The sequence below is a fragment of the Phascolarctos cinereus genome, unplaced genomic scaffold (assembly GCF_003287225.1).
Source record: "Phascolarctos cinereus isolate Bilbo 61053 unplaced genomic scaffold, phaCin_HiC Scaffold_726;HRSCAF=1367, whole genome shotgun sequence".
Classification (NCBI taxonomy): domain Eukaryota; kingdom Metazoa; phylum Chordata; class Mammalia; order Diprotodontia; family Phascolarctidae; genus Phascolarctos; species Phascolarctos cinereus.
Window position 1 is genome coordinate 330,262,928 of NW_027556098.1, and position 27,072 is coordinate 330,289,999.

General features: G+C 34.8%; 1 protein-coding gene across 16 annotated transcripts in view; it reads right to left on the reverse strand.

The window, feature by feature from the left end:
- The window catches only part of PICALM (phosphatidylinositol binding clathrin assembly protein), a 125,709-nt gene that overhangs the window by 40,537 nt on the left and 58,100 nt on the right, over nucleotides 1–27,072 (reverse strand). For all 16 annotated transcript variants that reach the window (XM_020993685.2, XM_020993693.2, XM_020993700.2 and 13 more), the window contains exons 9-12: nucleotides 18,446–18,531; nucleotides 17,103–17,226; nucleotides 16,510–16,646; nucleotides 8,588–8,691 (exon numbers count right to left, since the gene is read on the reverse strand). In XM_020993685.2, coding sequence (XP_020849344.1) covers nucleotides 8,588–8,691; nucleotides 16,510–16,646; nucleotides 17,103–17,226; nucleotides 18,446–18,531 — 451 coding nt within the window. The remainder of the gene's footprint in view (nucleotides 1–8,587; nucleotides 8,692–16,509; nucleotides 16,647–17,102; nucleotides 17,227–18,445; nucleotides 18,532–27,072) is intronic.

Below are 27,072 nucleotides of genomic sequence, written 5' to 3' on the forward strand. Positions count from 1 at the left end.
CAATGGATCTGTGACTGATCCTTGCCCAATATCTGGCCCAATCCATACTGGATCCATGACCTAGAACCAGTCTCAAGAGCAAAAAAACACTGGCTAGCTCCTATTCCTGCTTCCCTGAAAATACAACCCTATGCTCAGTTTATGCTAGTTCTGAGACTGTTTTTTACTCTTGTCTACTTCCACAAGCACCAGACTGAGTCTCCCTTCTGGAAGTCCCTCTGTTAGTCTTTCTGGCTGGACCTTCCTGTTCTGAATGCCTACAAGACTCTGTCTATGCTGAACTTGGCTGAAAAATAGCCAACTGAACAGAAGGGGGAAAAAAAGCATTTATTAAGTACCTACTATATGTCAAGAACTGTGCTAAGTGCTTTATAAGTATCTTATTTAATCTTCACAACAACCTTGGAAATAGGTGTTATTATTTCTATTTTAAAGTTGGAGAAACTGAGGCAGACAAATGGCTTTCCCAGGATCATATAGCTAATAGAGTCAGAGGTCAAATTTGAACACAGGTCTTCCTGACTCAAGACCTAGTACTCTACTCATTGCACCATCTAGCTGTTGGGGTACTTTGCAACCCATTTAAAAGGCTAAGAATCACTCCTTCCTCGGCTATCCAGCTTCTTCCCACTGTGGTACTACATTATAAAGCACAGATATGAACAGAGATAAGTATTATGAGTTCTATTCCTTCTTTACAGACAAATCAGAGAAATTAGGTGATTTTCCCATGGTCACACTGCTTTTGAGTGTTGAAACCAGGGCCTGAACCATGAACCACGAGCTAAAGTCCATGACTTTAAGCTCTGGGGTACTTCTCACTATACCACAATATGCTCTTGTCTAGCAGAATGTGGACAATCATGAAGAAATATATTTCTTTAGCTATGAAAAACACGTTACCAAATATATTATACCTTATGATAAATTTACTAGGCACCATGGTGGTAGCACCTGGGATTTTTCAATTCTTCACATACTAGTGAAGGGAAATAATGTAATTTTTTAAAAAAGTCACACACACACACACACACACACACACACACACACACACATTTAGGCACCCTGAAGTAAATAAACATCAGAGCTCCCCAACAGATTAAGAAATAAACATGAACTCTCAGGCACTTAAAAAAAAACACCATAATATGCATTTCCACTACAGTCAAAGCCATTAGAGAATTAGAGAGAGTACTTCTCTATTGCCAGAATGATCCTTGATTTTTAAATAAGTGAATAAATTTAATTTCTCTCACACCTTTTCTAAAATTCTCCCCCAGGTTAACAACTTCTCAGATTATAGTGATGGCCATCTTACAACTTGCTCAATTCCTACCCCATCTCCCAAAGAAAAAGAGTATATATGTTGTTTCTGTTTGCATGTGTTTAGAGTCAACTAGGGAATGGAGAAAGCCAACCTGGTAAATCTGAGGCATATAAACACAATCCATATTGTACCACAAATAACATTTTACCCCATCTGTGATACATTAGCACTAGTCACACTGAAACCAAAGACATGATTTCAGCAAATTGATGTTTGCTATTCTAAAACACCCCCCCACCAAAATATGGTGATTTTGCCATTAATTTTCAATACTTTAAGAGTTCTATACTATGAATGGTTGTCTTCAAATAAAAATATTTTAAAACTTTTACAAGATAAATAGCCCTTTTTATCTAAATAAAAATATAACAGCAATGTTACTATTTTTATCATAGGCTCTGAGTCTGGTGTACAAATTTATGTATTTGTATTTATGTAATTATGCCTTGATTTCAGAACCATTACAAATTTTTTTAGGTAAAGTATTAAAACATAACTTGAAATCTCTGCAAATGAAACCTCATAAGTTTCAAACTGATTACAATGAATTTTCATTGTAATAAAAAGAGGCCTAATTTTTTGAAGAACCAAATATAAAACTGTACTAACAACAATCTCCTAAGTGAATAAAAATGACATTTCTGTTTTCCATAATTCTCTTTTAAGAGTTGACTGCATTGAGCTTTCAACATATTAGTATTCAACCAAGAGCTTGTTTTGACTGAAGATCATTTTATCAAAAATGAAAGACTCATTAATAATGCTGTAAAAGCTACAGGAAAGCCTCTGTTCTCATTCCATGCCCGTGACATACTGCATCACTAATGCTTCACACAGAAGCACTGAAACTGCTCTGTTTAACACTTTTTCCCTTTTGCCACCTTAACATTTGCTTTTGGGATCTTCTTTATGGCACTGATTTGAATCTGACTATATTTCAGATAATTTTCACCCATCACAGGCAAGAGGAAAATAACTCAAAATTCAGAGAACCCAATATCACAACCATACATTGTTATATGCTGTCTTAGTAATGCTCAAATAACAGGCACTCAGATGATTGCAGGGTTACCCAAACTAGTTCTGTCACTTAAAAGTGATACTGTTTCTTAAAAACTCATTTTTTTTATTTTTAAAAGTTCAAGAACTTTAATAAAAATAAAGTTCCCATATATAAAAAAAAATTTATAGCAGCACTTTTTATGGCAGCAAAAAACTGGAAAAAAGAATACATACCTACCAACTGGAATATGGCTTAAACAAATTGTGGTGCATGAATGTAATAGACTATTACTGAACTGTAAGAAATGATGAATATGATGAATACAGAGAAGCATGAAAAGACTTACATGATGTGATGGCAAGTGACATAAACAGAGTCAGGAAAACAATATATACATAACAACTATAACAATGTAAATCCTAAGAACAACCAGCAACTATCAAAAAGGAATGCTGTAAAAATATGAAAAACACATATGCCCCTAAAGAAGAGAGATATGCAAGAAGATACCCTCCTCTATTCCTTTGCAGAGATAGAACACGCACAGGTACACAATACTGCACATATATGTTCAGCTTTTTAGAGGTATTGACTGGTTGTACAGATTTTTTTTCCTTTTCCTTTTTTTCCAGAAAATATTCTTAACTACATAGGACTGCTCTCTGGCTGTGGTGGGGGGAAGGTTGGATTTGGAGCAAATTTAGGTGATATAAAAACAAAAGATATTAATAAAAGTTCATTTTTTTAAAAAAAGCTCATTTCTTGAATTTCATAAACTATACAAATCAGGACAATCTTGAAGCATTCAACTTGGCTCTTCAGTTTACAAAAATCTAAAAACTGAAACATCCTGTTACTTTTGTATCACCATTCTTGTAGCCAAATATTCCTAATAAATGAAATGCCTTGAAATGGCAAAGATAAGTTTTTACTGGTTTTTCTAATTTTAGCTATGGTGACACCCATCTTCCCCCCTCCTCCCAAATTAATAGACTGGAGTCAGCTTTGGTAAATATGTAATAATATAAATTAAGTATTTTTTTAAATTGATGAATAAAGGAACTCAGATAAATAATCCAAAATAGGAAAGAAGTGATTGATAGCATTTTAAGCTATCCAGCTTCTTAGAAAATTTTTTCTAATATAGACTACATACCATATTTGTTTCTAACAGTTAATTTCCAAATAGTAACTTGTGCTCTTACACTGTGTATGCCATAATTCTTTGCACACATTCTCCCCCTATATCATATAATTACAAATAGGATCATAGAATCAAAGATCTACTATACTACTTACACAAAGCATTCCAGACATAGAATAACCTTGAGAAACACTTCAAGACTTCCATGAGTCTTTGACCTCATCAATGTGGGTATCCCTTCCAATGGTGTACACCATGAGCCATATACACACTAACACATATAAATCTATTCTATGACCTCCCCAAAATTCTAAACAAAGGATCCACCCATTGTGCTACAGGACTTTCCAAGCACATCTCCTTGTTTTATGCCTTACTTAATTTTAAATAATTTTAAACTTTACATCTTATTATTAATCTTCCTAAGAATCTGGCATGGTTCTGACATATGGGAAAGAGCAGTTGAAAAACAGCCTTTAAAGCAACCTTTGGCTTTAGTCAATTAAATGCTTTTTTAAAAAAAATCAACAAATGATAGTACATTCTGTTTTCTTACATCTTTCATTAAGCTATAAAAGTTTAAAGATGCGGTATGCTATTTGCAAAAGCTCGTTTGTTCCCTTCTACTTTCATCAAGGATGCCCCTGATACATAGATAGATTCTTATAAAGATTTCATACAGATGAGAAAGCAAATATATGTTTAAGTAATTACTAATAGTTTCTTGGTCAGTTTTCTTTTTAACAATAAGGGCCATGTTTCTTCCCTATCTTTGATATCCTTCCCCCTCAGATATCTTGAAAACAGACAAGTATATGCACTGTCAAAACTATCCTCTCTAGAATAAGCCTTCGCTGTATAGACTTTGTCTTATCTAGCTGTTCGTTTTATGTTTGTTTTCCTTAGAGCTATTTCTTCATGTAAAACATTAATCCACAAGAGAGTAGACTCTGTATGTGGTGACTCCACGATCAATAATGGTGAAAGAGAATTCTAATATAAATTTTTACTGATCTTTTACATTATTTGGTCTGTTCGGTCATTTTTCTTGACCTTTCAGTTTCATGCTGAAACACCTCCAGGATGATCTAGCTTTGTGGATCTCTTCTCAAGCATTTGGCATACTTATTTTTCCCTCCAGTGCTTCTCATTCTTTTAGAAGGCAACACTGCTCATGGCCCACACTATCCTCTACTGTAAAATATTACAAACAAGTTTATATTCTAAAATGGTGTTGCCCTTTGCTCCCTTGTGATTGAGCTCTCTAGTGTTGGTTTTTGGTTTACATTTATGAATTTTCCTTTAGAAATAGTGCTTCAATAGATCAGGCTGAAGTTACTTCAACTACAAACCATATATTCTCATTTAGTATTGATTCTGATGTTTGTTCTAAACTGACAGTTTGTCTACACATATACAGATGAATTATAAATTGTTTATTACATCACTTAGCAGTAAATTTCCTTTGGTCAAGAAATTGTAAATTTGAATTTTTAAAAATGTCTTTCATTGTTTGCCACATCCAACATCTCCTAACTCTTGAGGTATTTAGGTTTTGTAACCTGTGAACTCTGAAATTCTCTTCTTTCTTATTCCTAAACCAGTTTTCCAACTTTTCTGCTTTGAAATTGTTTCTATGTCTGCCTTTTTGTTCAAGTCACACAGTACTGAAGTACAGGTTTATTTAATCTAGACAGTCCATTATAGAATTTTTCTGCCTTCTCATCCTCTGCATCAGATACCAGGACAAAAGGTGCAATTGCCTTCATAAAGATCTTTTGGTTAATGTTTATCATGGGTGATATAATATGAAAAGATCAAGTATCCTATGAAATGTTTCTTATACCCTTTGACTTACAATAAAACTAACTCTACTAATTTCTGACGTAGTTGAATTACGACATTCTATAGCAGTAAAAGATCTATATGATAATGCAAATGCTGGGTAGACTAACTGTTGGTTATCTTTGAAAGACCTTGGAGAACAGGAGAGAAACTACAGGATTAGAGAAAGGACAATACCCTCTCATTTTCAAAAACAAAAATAAAGAGAATGGAGGCTGCCAAGTATAGGTCAGTATGGCTGACTTATATTAATGGGAAAATTCTGAAAAATAATTAAAGGAATTATTAGTAAACATTTAGAAAAAGAAGCTGCAATTACAGCAAATTAGTTTTATTTCATCAATAAAAGGGGTCTAACTGTTCCATTTCACCTCATTTTTTGTTGTTTTTCTTTGCATATCAGGGAAACTGCAGAAATGACTTACACAGTTTCTAACAAAGTATTTAACAAAGTATCTCATGTTCTTTTTGTAGAAAAGATGAAGAAACAGGCTAGATGATTCTGCAATTCTGTGGACTTAATAACTGTCTGAACAGCTGGATCAAAACACAAGTTATTAATGGGTAAATGTCAATATGAAAGAGATCTACAGTACAGTGCCCCAACAACTGGTGCTTAGTCTTGTATTGTTTATAATACACTTTGGTAAAGGTAATGATAGTACATCTACTACACTGGCAGATTAAAAAAGCTGGGAGGAAAAGCTAATAATTTGGATGATAGGATCCAAAAAATGTCAAGACAGACAACGGACTGAATATAAGATAATATTTAATAGGGATAGGCGTGTAGTCTTATATTTGGATTAAAGAAATCAACATTTTAAAAACAAGAGAGGACACATTACAACAATTAATCTAAAAAACATGTGCGAGTTCTGGTAGAGTGCAGGCTCAATGAGTTCAATGAGTATATAGTTTGACAGAGCAGACTCTACAGGCCACAGTGTACAGCACTAAGGTCACATTTAGAAAACTGTTTATGAAGGACATCGTAAAGCTGGAGAGAGCACAGCAGGGCAACCAGGGCAGTGAAGAGTCTTGAGTTCAAGCTATGTCCTGACTGGTTAAAGGAACTTGGGATCTTTGGCCCACAAGACTCAAGAAAGACATGTTAGCTATCCTCAAATAACAGGACTGTCCCCTGGAAATGATTATTAAGTTTTCTGGCTGGCCCGTGAGGGCAAAACTAAGAGCAAAAGATGGAAGCTGCAAAGAACTAAATTTAAATAAAGTGTAATATAATGATAAGCTTCCTAAAAATCAGAGGTATGAAGACATGACATGAACTTCCTCAGGAGGTAATGGCTTTCCCTTCCCTGAAGATTATAAAGCAAAGGCTGGAAAACATGTTTTTTTTTATATATGTATATATATCGGTACAAAATGAAACAGATAGCTTCTGAGGTCTCTGACAACAAGACTGCTCTTCCATCTTTTCTTGGAATTTCTAACACCTATCATTTTGTAGGTGCTTCATAAATCACTGCTGAATGAATTCTTTTTATTAGACACACTGCTGCCTCTGAGTAATTCATCCATATACTGCTAACTTCCTTTTGTCTCCTGGTAACATTTATACTGAGAATGTCAAGACTAATATAGGTTCACAGGTTCTGAGAATCAAAGAACTTCAGAAATTTTATCTGACATCTCATTTTTCAGGTAAGGAAAGTGAACCCTTGAGAGGTTAAATGGTGACTAAAACTATCTGAGTAGTAAGAGCCAAGTTTAAAACCAGGTCTTGTGATTCCATATTAGTGATTTCCCCCCTGCACCAGATTATAGTTGAGCTTCTCCTGTAGTATGTCTGTTCATCTGTCACTGGACAAGGATTTTATATTTAAAGTATCAATAGCTATGTTAGTATTTATGGATGGCCTAGAAAGTATTATTCTTACAGTATCTAGTGCCCATTCTACTACTTTGCCATTGTCATTATAGAAGTGAAAAAAAGGCCAAACAAGATAAAGGGACATTTTGAATTTTTCTTTTCTTTCAAAGGCTGCCACAGGCAAAAAGTAAGCCAATAATCAAGTGGCCAGCTTACCAGTAATAAACTTCTTCATGCTTACCCTAGGTTGGTGGTCAAAAAGCGGACCATGCTTGAACCACATTTAAAACCTTTCTAGCATCACAGACACTATCTAAGCTTGTATTCTTCACCAAAGCCTGACAGAGTCCAGACAGACGACTTCATGTAACAATAAAACACAACAATAGCATTTTGCAGAAGCAAAAATTATCTACTACTAAATAAGCACTGTAGGCTCTCCAGTTGTTTTTTTGTTTTGTTTTTTAAAGGTGGTAGGCACATTGGGAAGGATAAGGAACAAAAGAAGTTAGAGTAATTCATACAAGTTTTTCACATCCAAAAGGATTTACAAGGAAAACAACAGGTTAGATAACACTTCTAATCTTTGTGCTATGAAAGATTAGGAAGGTTGGCTTATAATTCAGATCCTACTGGTGAAGCAACAATCTTCGAAGATATCATGTACCATAGCTCTTTACTTAGACATCACATATCTTTTCTTGATGTCACCTTTCCCTCCATCTATGTAATACTGTGTAGGTTAGGGCAAAAGAGCAGTTAAAAACTTGCTAAAGAGTCAGGCAAAGTACTTTAAAACATACATCTAGATCCCTTTTCCTTTAAAATCCAGAAAATCGATAATCTGGGTTTCTTCAAATATTAAAGAAATCCCTATATGTTAAAGATCTGCAAATACTTTTGATTTTAAGAGCCAAGAATTATTTCAACAGCCATTACTAACCTGTTAGTTTTAATTAAGCAAACATTTGAAACAAAAAGCAAGCAACTGCTATTCATTCACTAGAATATGGCAAATATTTTGTTAAAATGTTTTTACTGTATTTTATTAGTCATACAGTATTTATATATCTTCAAGTTTTTCCCATAAGCAAATTTATTCCTGATTAGCAAAAAGGTTCAGTTCTCTTTAAATTATGGAAAAGACTTAATTGAACAGCTAAACTTTCGTAAAAGAACATGACAAACTTCCTAATGCAGCTCAAAAACTTTTCTTATTTCATCTTACTTTATTCTATAATTTAACCTAGGCCAATATATTACATATTTAATCAAAGTATCTTCAAAAGCCAAATATCTCCAACACAATTATTTTGATAGCATCGCTCACATTCCCATTTATCAAATTAAACCAAAATCACACAGAAAAAACAGTAGTAGAGACTAAAAACATAATTTATACAAAGTTCCATGCAGAATTCACTGACTGCTTACCTCCCCACGTACTTGCTACCTGAGGTGCAGTTGATAAAGAATGTACAGATGGATGAAAACCTGGCTGTTGCAAATCAAGTAGATCATTTGGCAGCTTTGATGTGCTAGAAAGAGAACACGAAGGATAAGACAGTTTTAAAATAAGGCTGCATTATGTACTGAATAGATATATGAACAGTATGTAGTATTTTATATTCAAAATCAGAATCTACAAGTAATAAAATTACTATAATCCTTTAAAATATCAATGCCTGCCCTCCCCCAACCCAAACCCTGAAATACACTGAATTCCTCATTGAAAATAAGTACTATACTAGATATTTTAACGACCAACATAATTACCATATAATTTTCCTTAAGGCAAGTCTTGTACACAGATTAAACTCCAAGACCTTTGATCACATCCTCTTAGTTTGAAAAAGAAGTTAATGCCTATTTATGTGAGCAGCCCACAACCATTCCTACTAAAAAGGTGATGTTAACAAGTAATTTCTGTTGCAGGACAGGGAGAAGGACAATCCTGAAAAACACACTAGAAGAGGATGGGTAGTATTCTGGAATGTACTAGCCAACATCTAACCAAATACAAGCAACAACCTCAGTTCCATCTTTTTTATGAAATGAAATTAAACCCCATCAAAGAAACAAGGATTTAAGAGTTGCAAGCCTTAGGGGTTAACTCCATCCAACCCCTTCATTTTATAGATAATCCAAATGAGGCCCACAGAAGTTTAGTAGCAATCCACACTGTGAGACTTTCCTGCATTAAAAATCTCTAACTTTGTTTGGAACTCAGAAGACTAGTGTTATCTTCTTAAGATGCCTTCCAACCCTCTTGGCAGAGAGGTGATTAACTAGAGATACAAAATGAAACATACATTTTCATATATGGAAATGCAGACCAAGCTGGGTCAATCATCCCATGCAAAAGCACAGCAGGGAGTATAGCTGAGCCTAGGTACAAAAACCCCAATTTTGGAATTAGAGCTAAAGAAGAGTAAACCAAAGACACTGACAAGTAACAAAAACTACTGCAAATCTAGCGATCCCTCCAAAAGAATAAGAAATTAAGTCCCTAACAACCACAAACAACAATTTAAAGGGAAAAAAGATATTTTATGTAAAATATGAATACCCAGAAGAAATAGGGGAAAAAACTAGGTTAAAAAAATAAACTAAAAGCTAGTAAAGAAAAAACCGGAAGGACAATAAAAAGCTTAGAACAGAAAGTGGTAAACCTTACCCAAGTAAAGAACTAAAATAGCCTGCAAAAATCAATGACTACATGGTCCACAAGAAATACTAAAATAAAACTGAAAGACTGAAAAAATAGAAAAAAAAAGTAAGATATCTGATATACAAAACAATATGCCTAGAAAACAGATCAAGGAGAGATAATTTAAGAATTATTAGACTTCCAAAAAGCCACAAGTTAAATAAAAGCCTACCTACCACTTTTCAAAAAATCTTAAATGAAAAGTACCCAGATCTATTAGAGCAAAAGGGCAAAGTGAAAAAAAAAATCCACCATTACCTCTGAAAAAGAACCTTAAAAGTTAAAATTCCTGGAACGTTACAGACAAAATCCAGAGTTCCCCTATCAAAGCAAAAATGCTGCAAGCACCTAGAAAGAAGTTCAAGTACCAAGAAATCACAGAAAAAATTTGGAAAACAATATCCCAAAAGGTAAGAGAAAGGTTTATAATCAAGAATAACTTGCCATGAAAAGCTTAATATAATCCTACAAGGGGAAAAACATGGACCTTTTTTGAAATAGATGACGTTCAAGCATTTCTACTGAAAAGAAAAGAGCTCAAGAGGAACTTTGAAAAGCAAACACAACAGTCAAAAGGAAATCAGAAAGTTAAATTTACTTGTGCAATTAGAAAAAGCTATATGATATATTGCAAACATTCTAACACAGGGAAAACAAACAATATCCTTTCAGAATCATGTCTTCAGAGTGTACTGAGGGAATTAAATAAGAAAAACAAAAGGAATGGACTGGTTCTAACCCGCAGTACTTAAACAGAGAAAGATAAAGGATGGTCAAAGGAGTATACTTGCATAGAAAGATTGAAGAGAGTGGCATTTACCCTCTATTTCTCATAATTTGGGTATGTAAGAATTCTCCAACAAGGAGAAAAAGGTAGGGGGAGTGTGCATCAAATGAGCCCACTCTTATCTGAAACTGATAAATAAGAGTACCACCCACGCAGAGTTTGGTGTAAAAAATACATCCCCAGTTCAACAAGGAACAGAGATGGGGTGGGGGATATTGAGAGGGAGGCTAATACTTGGAAAGGAATAGAAAACTGAACATACAACTACATCCTAAGAGAGAATGATCATCAAACGGGAAATAGTTAAACAAAGTATGTTTGCTTATAGAACGTAATAGAATATTATTGGGCTATAAGAAATGACAAGAGATGATTACAGAGAATCCTGAGTAGTAAGAACTAACACAGAGTGAAATAAGCAGAATCAGAAGAACATACAAAAGGACAACGTAAAGAAAAATCATTTTGAAAATTTAACTCTGATCATTCCAACGGTCAACTACGTCTCCAGGAAACTTGTGATGACATGTCATCCACCTCCTAATAGAGTGGTGATGGACTCAAAGTGCATAAAGAGGTATATAAATTTATACATGACCTCTGTATGGATCTGGTTTTGCTTAGCTATACTTATTTGTTACAAGTTTCTTCTTCTTGGTCTCCCACCCCACCCCCACCCCCACTGGAAAGACGTAAGAAGGACTAAAATACTGATGCAAAAAAAAAAAGTCATCAAGACATATTAGAAGGAAGTTCAAAAAAGAAGCACAGACAAATAAGACAGTATACGGAAATGTTCTTTTTAGTATGTAACTTCAAATTTTTTTTAAAATTAGGATCAATAAAACATTAAAAATACAGAGAAGAAAACAAAAAAGTTCAGAAGAAGTAAGTCACAAACAAGGCAATTTTGTTACTACTACAACAGTGAAAACCAGTTTGAATGGCATTAACTCCAGCTTTACAGGATACAAGTATGCCAAGACTAAGAAACCCACAGACTGGGAATTACACCATCTCAGCCTCTTACTAGAATGGTACCTATAAGGTTAGGTTTCCTACTTTCATGTCCCTCATTCCTCTTTGTGTAATTTAGGAAAAACTTCTCACTTCGCTGGTCCTATAGGGAACAGGGTGGCTTCCCATCATTATCATATCGGCTCTTGGTCTCAAATGACATATAAGTTTGAGCCATAAAAGGCTCTAGGCATTAGACTGGAGTGTGGATACCTTCCCCTCCCCCCACCAGCCCTTATGTACTGCGCACTCCAGGCATGGAAAGCAGATGTTCTGCTAACAGGTGTTCTCTTCCTCTCTTTTTGGTTTTAAAGTTTGTTAAAACTCCCTTCATGTATATTCCTCCTTTTCATCTGAACTCCCCTATACTAGATTCATGTTAAATTCGATATGAATTTTAAAAAACAAATTATAAAAAGTTCAGTATTTGATATAAAAATCTTCCTTTTTGTTTTCTGTATGCTGACATTTGTTGAGTAAGTTCGTAAAATAGAAAAAAAAGTTCTATGATTCTAATTTGTTAATTATCAGGGTGAATATTTTGTTAATACTATGAAACTTTGGCATATGACATAGTAGAAGTCCTGTATTTGAAGCTGAGAAGACCTAGATATTTAACTACCATACAGCATGGGTGTCAAACTCAAATAGAAATAGATCCCTGGGGGCTGCGTACTGACTTAGAAAACTTCAAATTAAAATTATCTGTGTTGTACTTTATTTTTATTCTAGTAAACATTTCTTAATTACGTTTTAACCTTGTTTGGCCCCACTAGAAAGTTTTGCTAGCCATGAGTTTTAACACCTCTGCTACACAAAGTGTTCCAAAAGTGTTCACGCAGTTTGAAGTTTAAGTTTAAAGTTTAAATAATAATAATAATAATTATTCAACAGTTGTTTTCCTAGACACATGGATTCTAAAACTTCAAATGCTTCACTGAAAAAATTGAGGCCTTCCACTAAGAGTACCCTCTATTCCCTTTCTCTCTCCACATCATTTAGACATCTTTCCCCACTCTCATTCCTGTTTATCTCTGATTAAGAGGTAGTCCTTCTTCTTATCAAAACCAATTCCTCTACATAAGCTCTTGATCCCATTCACTCCACCTTACAAATCTGTCTTGAATTTAGTCAAGAACAAATATAGACTCTTTTGGACCTTTTAATATTGTTTCTCTTCTAATGTTTAAAACAAGTTAGTTACATATCTCTCTCTCTCTCTCTCTCTCTCTGTGTGTGTGTGTGTGTGTGTGTGTGTGTGTGTGTGTGTGTGTGTGTATATATATCTTTGTGTTGATTCATTTCTTTCTAATAAGCTTGCCAAAGTCATGGACTTTGTCTCCCTATTTCTTTACCATTCCTCAGAGTATGTATTCTTTCTAGCGTAGTGTTAAGTACTCAATTCATGCAAAACCAAATTTGCTGAGTGAATAAAAGATGATTTTGGGGGCAGATCTAGTAATTGCTATATGCTTACAGTGGCTTCATCTGGAAAGAGATTATAAATTGTGTCCAATGTATAAAGCTTTTGGTTAAAAACACCACACTTTGCAAGATTAATTATGTAGCATTACCCCAGAAGACTATAAACTCTACAATGGTTATCAGAATAAGTCGAGGAAGCTGCTGATACATTCAGTAAAGTATAGTGATTCATCTATAATGATGTAACTTGGTTTATGTCCAATTAGAAATATGTTCTCTAGACTAAGTGATATGCTGTAATTCAGTTTTTAAGTTTCTACTGCAAAAATTCATTGTCATTTGTTCAGAGCAGGCATACCATCAGTTAACATAATTCATTTCAGTAATACGTAAAGTTTGAAGGAAGGCAATTTATCAGTGATTGACATCTACAGTAGTTTACTTTTAAAATTTGGTTCAAACAGAATACGTGAACAGTCATCACATATACTTGAATTATTTTCTCATTTTACCTCACAGGGGTTGGAGCTGGTGAGGCAAATATTTATAAGCATATTTCTTTAACAGCTGAGAGAACACCATATCCTTCAGCCCTTCTTCAAGCCTCCTGATCAGTACTTAAAGGCTCTTCATGACTGTAACTGTTTACCCTTACACTCCTTTAGGGGGGAAGTCATTGGGGGTAGGGATGGGAGGATATGAATCCTTCTATGTCTTTTCCTACAAAGTGGTCATAGTTTGGACTATGAAGAGTATGAGAAACTGAAAATATATGGACAATAATCTTTTTTTTGTACTTCCCTTTTTTTCTTAGATTATATTAAATGTTATTAGAAGCAAAATATTCATAGACCTTTGCACTGCAGGCTTTTGAACTTGTCATTTAAACAACTGATCATTTTTATTTTTATATCACTTTAATTCCCAATATTTCCTGGGTCCTCTCCTACCCAATGAGTTATCCCTTTTGACAAAAATTTCAAAATAAAAAACAGTTCAGTGAGACATGGAAATCAATAAAAACATATAATACTTTAAGTTTTATAATATGCTTTATATACTTTATCCTATTTGATCCTCACAACTATATGAGGGTAGTTCAGATAGCGTATGCATTAGCTACCATTTTACTAATTAAGAAATGGCCTCAATGGATTTAAGAGATTTGCCTGCAATCACATGGTAGGTATCAGATGTAGAATTCAAAACCAGGTCCCTCCCTAGCTCCAAATCCAGCACCTTTTCCTCTACACCCGGGATTCTTTGGCTCTACAAATTTGTTTTTTGTTGCTGTGTTAGTTTACAGTCTGATAACTGTATTATAATATAACTGCCTTCTTTTGCAATCCTATATATTTTATTAATTTAAAAACATAATTCTGAAAAGGAATCCATAGGTTTTACCAGACAAAGCCTCCATGACAGAAATCCCTGCTCTACATTACACTACCATGGAAAATAACAACAGAGTAAATTAGAGAGTTTGCTAAATGCTTAAGGCACACAATATAACGTGCAATAAACCCAATCAATGGTATAGTAAGGTTTTTTTTCCTTCAAATAAAAGAGGCTTCACTGTAATTAATGGCTCCAAGAAAAAGTACTTTACCCAAAGATCTAATTTATAGTACTCCTATTTGTTTATGCTAGATAGCATTTAATTATATAACTTGCAGAGAAGGTGCCAGCCTGCACTGATTAAAGGAGATTCCTCACCTGAGAGTTCTCTATGCTAATGAAGTCACAGGCCCAGTAACTACTGAACTTGTCATCTACACCCTCTATTCTCCTTACATGGAACAGTGAACAAAGACCTCCAGAGACCAATCTCCAAGTGGAAAGGGGGTATTGAGGAGTTAATCCATTGAGCTTCTGAAGTATGTTCTAGGGTGTATCTGTCCTTATTATTGTGAGGAACCTCACCTAACCTACTACATTGAAGCCAGCCCTCATTCTCATCCAACTGACCATCATAACGGAGTCTATCCAGGTAAATTGCTATTCACCCTAACATATGTGTTCTGCCACCCTTTCCTACTGCCCCCACTTTCTACATCTTACTCTCAAAACTGTAACGCAATTAGAACTACTCTTGCTACTGAAAAGGATGAGACACTGTTTACTCTATGCCTAATAATTCCTATGAGTCCACAGATCAAAACTCCCTTCCTTCATCCACAACCCCCCTGGGGACTGTATCCCATTATTAGAAAAAAAGTTCCTTGAAGGAAGGGATTTTGTTTGTAATCCCACTGACTCATAATGCTTTTTCATTCATTCAATCTAGAATATTTTTACCAACCAACTTAAATCTAGGAAAAATCCTTGACTGCTACCTCCCCAAAAGTTGAGGGAGGCTGAGGCTCAAAACTAAATAAAACATCCCCTTATCAGACTGTGAGCTCCTTGAGGGCAGAGCCTGTTTCTGTATTTCTTCGTGTCCCCAGCACTTAGTCCAGGATCTGGCACAGAGTAGGCTCTTAATAAATGTTTGTTGAAATACTGGAGGGGATGTGGGGAAAATGAGACATTAATGCATGGCTGGTGGAGTCGTGAACTGATCCAACCATTCTGTAGAGCAATTTGGAACTATGCCCAAAGGGCTATAATACCATGCACACCCTTTGACCTAAGCAATACCACTACTAAGTCTGTATCCCAAAAGAGATAAAAAAACAAAAAGGAAAAGGATCCATATGTACAAAAATATTTACAGCAGCTCTTTTCTGGTGGCAAAGAATTAGAAATTAAGGGGATGCCCATCAATTGGGGAATGGCTAAACAAGTTGTGGCATGTGATTATGATGGAATACTATTGTATTCTAAGAAATGATGAGCAGGGTGCTCGCAGAAAAACCTTGAAAGACTTGCATGGACGGATGCAAAGTGAAATGTACTGTGTACAAAGTAACAGCAATACTGTAAGATGATCAGTTAGGAATGACTTACTATTCTTAGCAATACAACAATCCAAGACAACTCTGAAGGAGTTATGATGAAAAATTCTATCCATCTTCAGAGAAAGAACTGATGGTGTCCGAATACAGCTTGAAGCATACTTTTTTTACTTTCTTTATTTTTCTTGAGGTTGTTTTTTTTTCTATGTTTTCTTTCACAACATGACTGTTATGGATATGTTTTGCATGACTACACATGTATAATAACCTGTATCAAACTGCTTGCCTTCTCGATGGGGGTGAGGAGTGGGAAAGAAGGGAGAAAATTTGGAGCTCAAAGTTTTAAAAACTAATGTTAAAAATTGTTTTTACATGTAACTGGGGAAAAATAAAATACTAAATTTTAAAAAGTAAAAAAAATAAATGTTTGTTGACTAAAATGCAAATTTTTTCAAGCATAAGAATTTATGTATAAATATCAGAAATAGCCAACTTTACAACCCAAAAGTCCATGACTTACCTGTTAGAAGAACTAGGGGTAGAAAATATGTCAATGGCTGGTGCAGTCATTATACTTCCTGCTGAGGTGGATACAGGAGAGGCTGCAGTTGTTAAAGAGGTATGAGGTTTCTTTGCAAGTTCTTTTAGACGCTGTTCCTACAGAGAAAATATAAATCCACAGAAGAAATTCATTTATATTGCTCCTGACAAAAATAAAACTTTGCTCTAATTTATTGCAAACAGATGTTATTTTCTGGCTACTATAATTACCTATTTGTTATAGAGGATAAAGAATCAGGTTACCAGACTGTTTCATATATTATCAGTAACTATCCAATGTTCAATTTCATACCATTTACAAAGAATCACAGAAACACAGAGCTGGCAGAAACCTTGCAGGCGACTGAATCCAAATGATTTGCCAAGAGTCATATAAATATCAAATGTCTGAGGTAGGATTTGAACCCAGGTCTCCCTAACTCCAAGTTCAACACTACTTCATCACGCTTATTTAATAAAACATAAAAGTCACAGTTTTTACAAAAATAAAATTACTACACTTACTTTAAGAATGCTTACTTGGTTTTCCAATAAAGGGAAGGATACACTTGCCTTTAAAGCTTTTAAACGAGCCTGTTCTTCCTCTAAGGCTGCTTGCTTTTCCCTTTCATCCACTTTGGTTAGAGACAGGCCAGTACTTGCCAGGGAAGAGACAGCATTGGAAAGGGTTGTAGCCCTAGAATAAGTGGACAGAAAAAGAGTTGAAGATAGTCCAAGTATTTCACATCACAATAAGTGACAAGAGAAGAAATGATCTGGTATACACTAAATGCCTGCTGGCTGACTACTGGAACACTACGTATGTCAGATTTTTTTCAATAAGTTTTGCTAAATGTTTTCTACTCCTTTTTTACTCATTATAAAAGGATGAATTTCTGAGAGAGGAAGGAGAGAGGAAAATGCTAGGAAATACAGGTGCTATCTATAAAATTTCTTTCAAAAAAAAAAAAGGTTTAGTAACCTTTTAACAGATGTCATTAAATTCACACACTTAAAACATCAGCATAAATCAGCACTCCCTAGGTAAAATTTCACACAATTTTGATTTTTATAAATTTACAATTAAACTCCTTCATTTTATTACATTTCCATTAACATTATTTAACATGTCAACATTCTGGGGAAAAAACAGTTAAACATCAGGCAGTGAGGGAACAAAAGGCTATCAGAACATGGTAACAAACAGCCTTCTATTTGGTCCTATCTTTCTGTAGGACCAAATACCATTCATTTCTGTTAAGATTCCATTAGGAGGGGGAAAAAATTAAAATTTCATACTGTCAATTTTATAATCCTAGTCACATAAAGTCTCACAATTCTAAAAGGCTAAAAAATTACTGACATTCTGATACACAACAAATTATACAAAATATTTTCGAAATGACATTCAATGTCAGTGTATTTTGTCTTAGTCATTTGTTTTTCAGGATGGTTTCTCTGAATCTATTAGACGTTTTGATCTTTTATTATTAATTTTACCAGAAAATTGAAATGGAAAATCTGAATAAATGTTTAAATTAAGTCATACTATTAAGGACAATTTCCTCTGAAAATTAAGGTTTGTTATATAAAAGTCCTAATACTAAATATTAGTATGTAAAGATGTAGCCAAATGCCCTCACAGGAACAAAAATCCCTGGGGGAAAAAAACGCCACAATATAAAGGTCTCACAAATAATAATATTGTATAAGAATTCAATAACCAAATGAAAATATTTTTATCGTTTATTTGGCATATTAAAATTAAAGGCTTAGAAGTCACACAGATACTCAAATGCTTAAAATGGCTACAATTTGGTACTATCAAAATGATACTGAAGTAAAATCTTGAAATAATTAGTGACAAACTACCATTTGGAATAAAACTATCAAAGGAGAGCTTAAAAAAAAAGCACCTGCTTGCAGCTGTTGAGTCTTTGATTTTTTTTCCTTCCAAGGATGCTAAATGTTGTTCCAAAGCATCAAGAAGACTGCTGGGAGCCTAAAAAAAAATACAATTAGGAAGAATTTCACAAATGAGTTGGACTAGCTAAGCCAAACAAGAATGATGTATAACATGGCAAGGTTGACCAAAGTATAAATTACTCATTTACAAAGCAAGTTTCATTTACAGCCATAAAGAATTATTTCATTTTTTAAATGGAAAAATGGCTATGGTCAATGTTAAAACTTCAATATTGAAATAGCCCCCAAACAAGTTGGGATACCATGTAAAACAAATAAAAGACATTAAGAGTATATTCCATCTCCATAAAATCCCATAATTACAAATGGAGACCATGATTCAGCCTTTGACAGTCTCTCAGATTTACATCTCAATTCATAATCAGAAAATCAAAATCATCTCTACTGTTACCTCTTTCAAGTAATTGTATACAATCCTAATATAGGTGATTCCCTGTTGACTGAAACTTTTAAGGCTTCATTTTCAATTTATTACACCTAATTTTTTTGAACTAGGAGCAGAATGAGATCCTGTATTCTTCTAGCCATTTTATTACTGATTGTAAAGATATGATTTGCAAAAGCTTGCCTGTCCCCTTCTCATATCTTCATCAAGGATGCCTTGATTCACATGTAAATTATTTCCAAAAAAAAAAAAAAGTTTTTCCACAGATGATGAAGTAGCACATGGGAAGATACTGTAGTCGATGTTCTATTTTTTATTTTTTTTGGGGGGGCGGTGGGGTGGGAGGAAGGTAATGCTATCCAAGGTAGTGTTCATGCCTTTGAAATCTCATACTTTTTCAAAAACATTGAGACTTCCCCCAATGCTCTAAAAATTGCGTAACCTCCATCTGGGACCACTCCGCATATACTTGGAACAGCTCAGTCATTTTTTTCATTTCCATATTCTTCAGGATCATTTCCAACTCTGACAGCACATCTTGACTTGCAATGTTAAGAGTCCAAACATGGAGGATTCAATGCCACTGATAGTCAAGAAAAATTTGTTATAAAAATCTTTACAAATCTTCTTACAGGTTCATATTCTAAAATGACATTGCCCTTAGCTGTTATCTCTCTCCCTCTCTCTTCCTGGTAAGAAGATTAAATGTGTGCTGATTGAAGCTGTTTCTGACTCTTTTGTCCCTTCATCATGGCCATTAATTTATACTGGTTGAACTAAAAGAAATGTGTATATCCTTTCGTCCCTTCATTTCCTGTTTTTCAACATCACCAATTTAAATAGATCAGACTGGATTTGTTTTAATTGCACACCATCTTTTTATTTTTGTCCTTTCAGTTGTGTATTATCTACTTTTCTTAGAATAAGTTGGTGGTCTCACTTCCTGCCAACAACTAATCTGGAAATAACTGCAAGACAATGAGAGTCATTTCTTTTCTATTACAATTTAGTTAATTTTTTTTGGTGATGCCACTGTTTTCAGTGATCAGCATTAGCATATGGCATATACTGTTTTTTTGTTTGTTTGTTTGTTTTGGTGAATATAGTGTTTAATAAATGCTTGTTGACTGAAGAACTGAACTCAAACTACTCCTGATATCCAGCATGAGGCTCCAGCGCTCTTTACTTTGGCCTTTCTCATTCCTTACTCTTGAAATTATATTTTCCAAAATATTTTTCACTGACCTCCCCTATATACCAAGTATTAAAGTATACGCTGATATAACTGGACAGTCTTAATAAAGCTACCATACAATTTCTCTGCCTCTTCACACTCTGCAATCAACATTAGTATCTAAGCTGCAAACAATTTCAAGATGGTCTTAAAAGTAATTTTAGCTGTTAGATTTTCCTGTTTTCCTCTTTATATTCCTCCCAAAGAGCTGGCATGACAAAGTTTAAAAAAAAAAACCCCAACCAATCAACATAAGTAATAAACATAACACGAATAAAAGTGAAAATACATTCAATGTTTCACACCTGTGGACCTTAAGTTTTGAAAAAGCAGGGGAACAGAGGAAAAAGGGGAAGGATGTCTTCTCATATGAATAGTGATGATAATAATAACCAACATTTAGTGCTTACTATGTGCCAGGCACTGGACTAAGTACTTTACAATTATTATCTCATTTGATCACCGCAACAATCCTACAAAGTAACTGCGGCTATTATCCCCATTTTATAGGTGAGGAAACAGAGGTAAACAGAAGACGAGTGACCTGCTCAAGGTCACAGAGCTAGTAAGTGTCCAAGGCCAAATGTGAGTTCAGGTCTTTATGACTCCAGGCCCAGTACTTAATTCACTATGCCATCTAGCTGCCAAGTTTGAGGTTGTTAGCTTTTGAATAACAGTTCAGCATTATAATTTGTAATATGACATAGTTTTGATTATTTTAGAGCTGTTCTTTCCATTTATGTGACTACAGTCACTGTGGATATCATTTTATTTTGGCTCAACTTGCTTCACTTTCCATTAGTTCATTTAAGTCTTTCCATGATTCTCTGAATTCACCATGCTCATAATTTCTTTCACAACATTTCATATAACACAATTTGTTTTGTCATTTCTCAACTGATGGGCATCTACTTTGTTTCCAGTTCTTGGCTGTACAAAAAGTGCTACTATAAATATTTCAATGTGTATCACGCCTTTCTTTTTATCCATGACTACCTTGGGATCCCATGCCTAGCAGTGGAATCTCTGTGTAATGTAAAAGAGGATGATCATTTTAGTTACTTTATTTGCATAATTTCAAATTGCTTTCCTGAATAACTGTACTAATTCACAGCACCAACAATAACATACTATTGCACCTGTCTCTCCACAACCCCTCCAAAATTATTCCTTTCATTCATCTTTATTCATTTGTTGGGTACGTGGTGAAACCTTAAGGTGGTTTTGATTTACATTTCTATTATTAGTGATTTGTAGTATTCTTAGATATAGTTGTGAAATTTGCAACTCTGCTTTTGTGAACTGCTTGTTCATATACTTTGCCCACCTATCTACTGGAGAAAGATTTTTGGTCTTATATATTTCTGTGAGCTGTCTACATAATCTGGTATCAAACTCTTATTGAGAAATCTGATACAAAGATATTTTTGTCCCAACCAACCATTTCCCCTCTTGCCCTAGTTGACTTAGTTTGTACAAAAGTTTTTCAATTTTACATAATCAAAATTAGTTTATCTTTTAAAATTACCTCTATCCCTTGCTTGGTTAAGAATTCATCCCCTTTTCTAGCTGTGTGACCCTGGGCAACTCACTTCACCCTGTGTGCTTCAGTTTCCTCAACTGTCAAATGAGTCTCCTCTGGGGCAGCTAGATGGTACAGTAGATAGAGCTCTGGCCTTGGAGTCAGGAGGACGTGAGTTGAAATCCAGTCTCAGACACATAACACTTACTAGCTGTGTGATCCTGGGCAAGTCACTTAACCCCAACTGCCTCACCAAAAAGGGGAAGGAAAAAAAAAAAGAATTCATCCCCTACCCACAGCATTAAAAGATACGGAATCTGCTTTTCTATTTTTTTTTTAATATGAAGGTTAGTATTAGGTCACAGCACCCATTTTAAATTTATTACGGATTGTAGTGCATCCTTGTCTTTTTGCAATTAGCTACAGTGACCACAATGATTCATGATTATCAAAAATGCATCCCCTGCAAATGATGTGTCTTCTTGCCTTAGGACACCTGATAAGTCCAACCCCATCTCCTTTATCTGCTTTTCCAAGGAGAACTGGTGAGCCACACTTCCATTTGGTTGCATTCCCTTTTATCTTTTTATTTTATTTGTAGGAAGAATACAAGACTGATATAATTCAGTTCCTCCAGTAATATGTCCTCTACTTGATCACTAGATAGGGATCTCACACTGGGAATATCAACAGCTAATTTAATATTTGTAGATGGTTTAAAAATTTAGAAAACTGCTACTTCAATGTGCAAAGATAGCATTGTTTACAATGAAGTACAACTAAAAAAAAAAAGCATTGAACTAAACAGAATCAGAACACCTGAGGGTTTGCATTCCAGATCTGGTTTTATTAGTCAAATGACACTGGACAAATCACAATATCTCAGAGCCTTACTTTATCCATCTATAAGATAGGGAATGATAAAAAATATTTTGATAACCTACTTAATACAGCTGTCAGGAAACTACAAATTGTGAATTGCTACAAATGCAGGATTATTATTGTTTAAATAAAGTAATTGCTTTGAAATAATGTAAATTTGCCAAGAAAAGCTTCTTGTGGAGGCAACACGGTATAAGGGGACAAGAAGTGGCCTAATAGGAGAAGACCTAGATTCAAGTCAGCCAAATGGCTGAGTGAGCCTAGGCAAGTCATTTAACAACTCAGTGCCCAGGAAACTCAGACAATAAGATGCAGAGCCATTGCTGATTTACATTTGCAAAGGACAGTTTCCCACATTCAAGAAATCATAGGTCTGGTCAAAGAAAAAAATTTTTTGGAATACATATACATACATATTGTACATTCACATACCCTGAAGCCAGGTCCAAAGATTTCTGAGAGGTAGGAATCTAGAAAAGCTTCAAAAGCAAGCACTCAGTAAGATACTAAAACTCTTCACTAATATTTGTGCCTTCTACTGTATTGTACCTAAGACAAGAACTGTCAGGGTATCTACCCTGCCTACAATACAAACACATCTCTCTCTTCATTCCTTAGTTTCTCTTTCTGCGCATAACTGAGAATCTACACAATAATATTAAAACATTTGGATTATACCAAAATAACATAATCAAGTGAATCAATCACTATATAGACTAAGTATGTATGAACACATCTACTGCACTTGAGATTAATTAGGGAAAAAAAATTATACTGGAAATTATACTGGAACACAGAAAAAATGAACCCCAGAACCCCAACTTAAAATGATATTCATTACAATCAGATTTTAACTGGTTTTTTTCTTCCTCTTTCTTCATACCTGTTTGACCACAGAAAATTATAATAAATCATTCAAAAAACATTTATTACTAAGTACCTATGTACTAGGCACTATCCTAGGTGCTGAGGTTACAGAGACAAAAATAAGTCCCTATTCTCAAGGAATTTATATTTTATTAGAGGAAACAAATATAGAAAATTACATATAAAAATATACACAAAGTGGTTGTGAAAGGGAGAATACAAACTAGCAACAGGGGAGGGATCAAGATAGGCTTCATGTAGGTGTCAGCATTTGAACTAAGCTAGGGATTTTTGAGGTGGTAGAAAAGAGGAAGTGAATTTAAGACACAGGATATAGCCACACAAGATGGCGGTAGAAGAGAAAATATCATGAACAATAGAAGTACTTAGGTGGTAAAGTGAAGAGAGTACTCGACCTACAGTCAGGAAGTCCTGAGTTCAAATCTGACCTCTGATACTTACTATGAGACCTTGAACAAGTCATATAACCTTTGCCTTATTTTCCTCACCTGTAAAATGTGGTTGGGCACCAGGTGGCACAGTGAAGCCAGGAAGACTCTTTCTGAATTCAAATCTGGCCTCAGACACTTACTAGCATTATGACCTTAGGCAAGTCACTTAACTGTGTGTCTCAGTTTCCTCATCTGTAAAATGAGCTGGAGAAGGAAATGGCAAACCACTCCAGTATTTTGGCCAAGAAGACACCAAATGGAACCATAAAGAGTCAGACACAACTGAACTGACTCAACAACAAAATGTGGTTAATAATAGCACCCACATTTCAAAACTGACATAAGGATAAAAAAGAGCTTTGCAAATCTTAAAGCTGCTAGTTTAAATGCTGTTATTGTTATTAGTATTTACAAGGAACATGAAGGATTTTGGCAGAAAGTATTATGAGTATTTGGGTAATAACGAGCTAATAAGCCTTAAAAGATAGATAGCCTGAAGCCAGATCGTGAAGGGATTTAAAAGTGAAACATAGAAGTTTGTATTGTATCCCAGAAGCAAGAGACAGCCATATATGAACTTCCAGAGCTTAGGAGTGACATGGTTATACCTGTGTTTTAATAATATCAATTTGGCAGCTATGTGGCACATAAATTAGAGAGAGGAGAAGATAGAAGGAGGTGGACCAATTAGGAGACCACCACAACAGTCCATACAAGTTGTAAGGTACTAGAGGTGTAGAGTAAGAAGTCTTTTAAGAACCTTTTTAGATCTAACTGGATAGTCCTTAAAGTCATTTTTAGAAACAAAGTAGAAAAGGTGTGCAGGAAACAATGTTTTATGCCAATGTGAGAAATACATGGCAATATAGGATTCCCATTTCCACACTCCTACTCTTCTACATGGCCACCACATCCACTGAAACCATAGCTAAGTTTGCGGTTCAAGCAACAGCACTGGAAACAAGACTCCACAGCATTTGGGGACTTAGCAAAGTTTTATTTAATAAGTTGCCTTTCCTCAGGAACCTTCCCAATATGGAAGGGAAAAAAAACTAAAATTAGTCACTCAGTACAAATGGAGACTACTTAGTATATAAACAACACTGAAGTTGAACACATATGGCTATATACAACTAAATTTAATTTAATGGGTAGTAGTTAGTTCTGGTTCTAGCTTCTAGCTGACTTCCTAATTATAGTACAGGATGTTTGTGACAGAAAAAACAGTGCCATATGACCTTGTTCTAGTCCTTCAATTTAACCTAGAACCTCTCGCGCTAAAATCACAAAATATCTTAATGAATCAAATATATCCTCATTTCTATGTCTACATGCATATTTAAGTAATCCAATAAAGTTCAGGGTATTTATTTTTAGGCCAGAGCAGCTCAAGAAGCTGTGATCTGCTTCAGCAAAGGGAGTGTCCACACCAAAAGGACTACAGACTAAGAAATTAGGTTAAGGAAACCAATGTTGCAGAGTAACACTGTAGAAGACCAAGGGAAGAAATAAAAGCTGGGTAGGCACAGAAAATTGGAAGGGTACAGAACAATAATCCGAAGCAACATAAACTAGATGCTGTTAACTCAAAGGACAGGATATAAGAGACTAGTACTTGTCCCAGATAACTCATACCACTCAGGATGCAAAAAAAAATTAAAAAACAAACAATAAAACTTAGTACAAAAGCACCAGTTAAATATCAAGATATTAATAACAAAGTTAATTTCCTGCCATTATTTTTTTAACATTCACGTATCATGCCTCCTGATTGAGGAGCCAAACAATGGAAATTTAATAATGATAAAACTGAAATGCATACCATATACAAACATATACATGTTATGTGAATATGGTCATGAAACCATACAACCTTTACTCGTCAAGTTAATTAATTTTGTGGCCTACACACAACTGTCAATCACCCTTGTGGTAAGGAAGTAATTTGTCCTTCAACTGAAGTTTTAAAATAGAAAAAGATAGACATCCTCATTTTCAGTCCTCTGGAATTGTGGCTAGTCAACACAGATCAGAGTTCTCAAGTCTTTCAAAGTTGTCTGTCTTTATAATGCTATTGTATAGATTATTCACATTCTGCTTACTTCATCCTGTACCAGTTCATACAAGTTTTCCACATCCCTTTGGTCATTTGTTAGGGCACAATAGTATTCCATAACATTCACATGCCATGATTTATCCAGCCATTGCGCAACTGATGCATAGGGAGCTCAGCCTTCTTTTGAGGAGTGGAGAATTTTCCATAAGAAAAAGATGTGGTGAATTCCCTCCCTCCTTACACTTCAGACTGAAATAAAGGGAGATATGGTCATAGTGCAATGGGCTCTAAATACCGTAAGAGTTGCATTTATACTGTTCAACAAATTCAATTCAAATATGGATTTATTAAGTGCCGAAGGGAGACACAAAGCTCAGGTAAGATACAGTTCCTGCCGTCATAGAACATATAGTCCAGGAGGAAGTTGAAACAAGCCAAATAACTATACTATAAACAGTATAATAAAAGCAGATGTGCAAAGTGCTACATGAATTCTTGAAAGTCACCACTGAGGGACAGCTTCATGGAAGATGTCAGACTAAAATTGAGTTTTTAAAGGATGAAAAAAATTCGACAATTTTTACTTACACAATTTAAAAAATAACTATAATGACACTTTAAAAATAAGTGTCATAAGAAAAAGTGTATTAAACATTACCTCCTAATATTTTTAAGTGTAAACTACTTTACTTGTTAAATAAATTTTATTGATATTGTTTGTTCTGTACATCAGACTTTCTTCTAGCATCCTACTCCTCCCACCCCAGAGAGCCATCCTCTACAACAAATAACATTTTTATAACGGGAAGACAAAACATAATGTTTTTAATTATTCAGCTTACAAAGAACTTATATACAAAATAGGTTCTACAAGAAAACTAACATAACCTTGGTGACATCATAATCCAACCTCATAAAGATTACATTCTCCCCAGGACTGGAGTCACTTTACAGCAAGGTCACTTACAGGAAGTGAAAGACAGAGTGAAATTAGAAGTTCTTATGCTCAGGACAAATTCAGTTAGGGGTGGCAGGTGCAGAGGACAGTCTATTAAGAAACAGTTGTGCAGGTAGTTTGGGGTGGGTGTGCTTGCCTCCCATAAAGCCTGGCACAGCCACCTATGGCAATGGCCATAAATCTCCTCATTCCCTAGAAGGA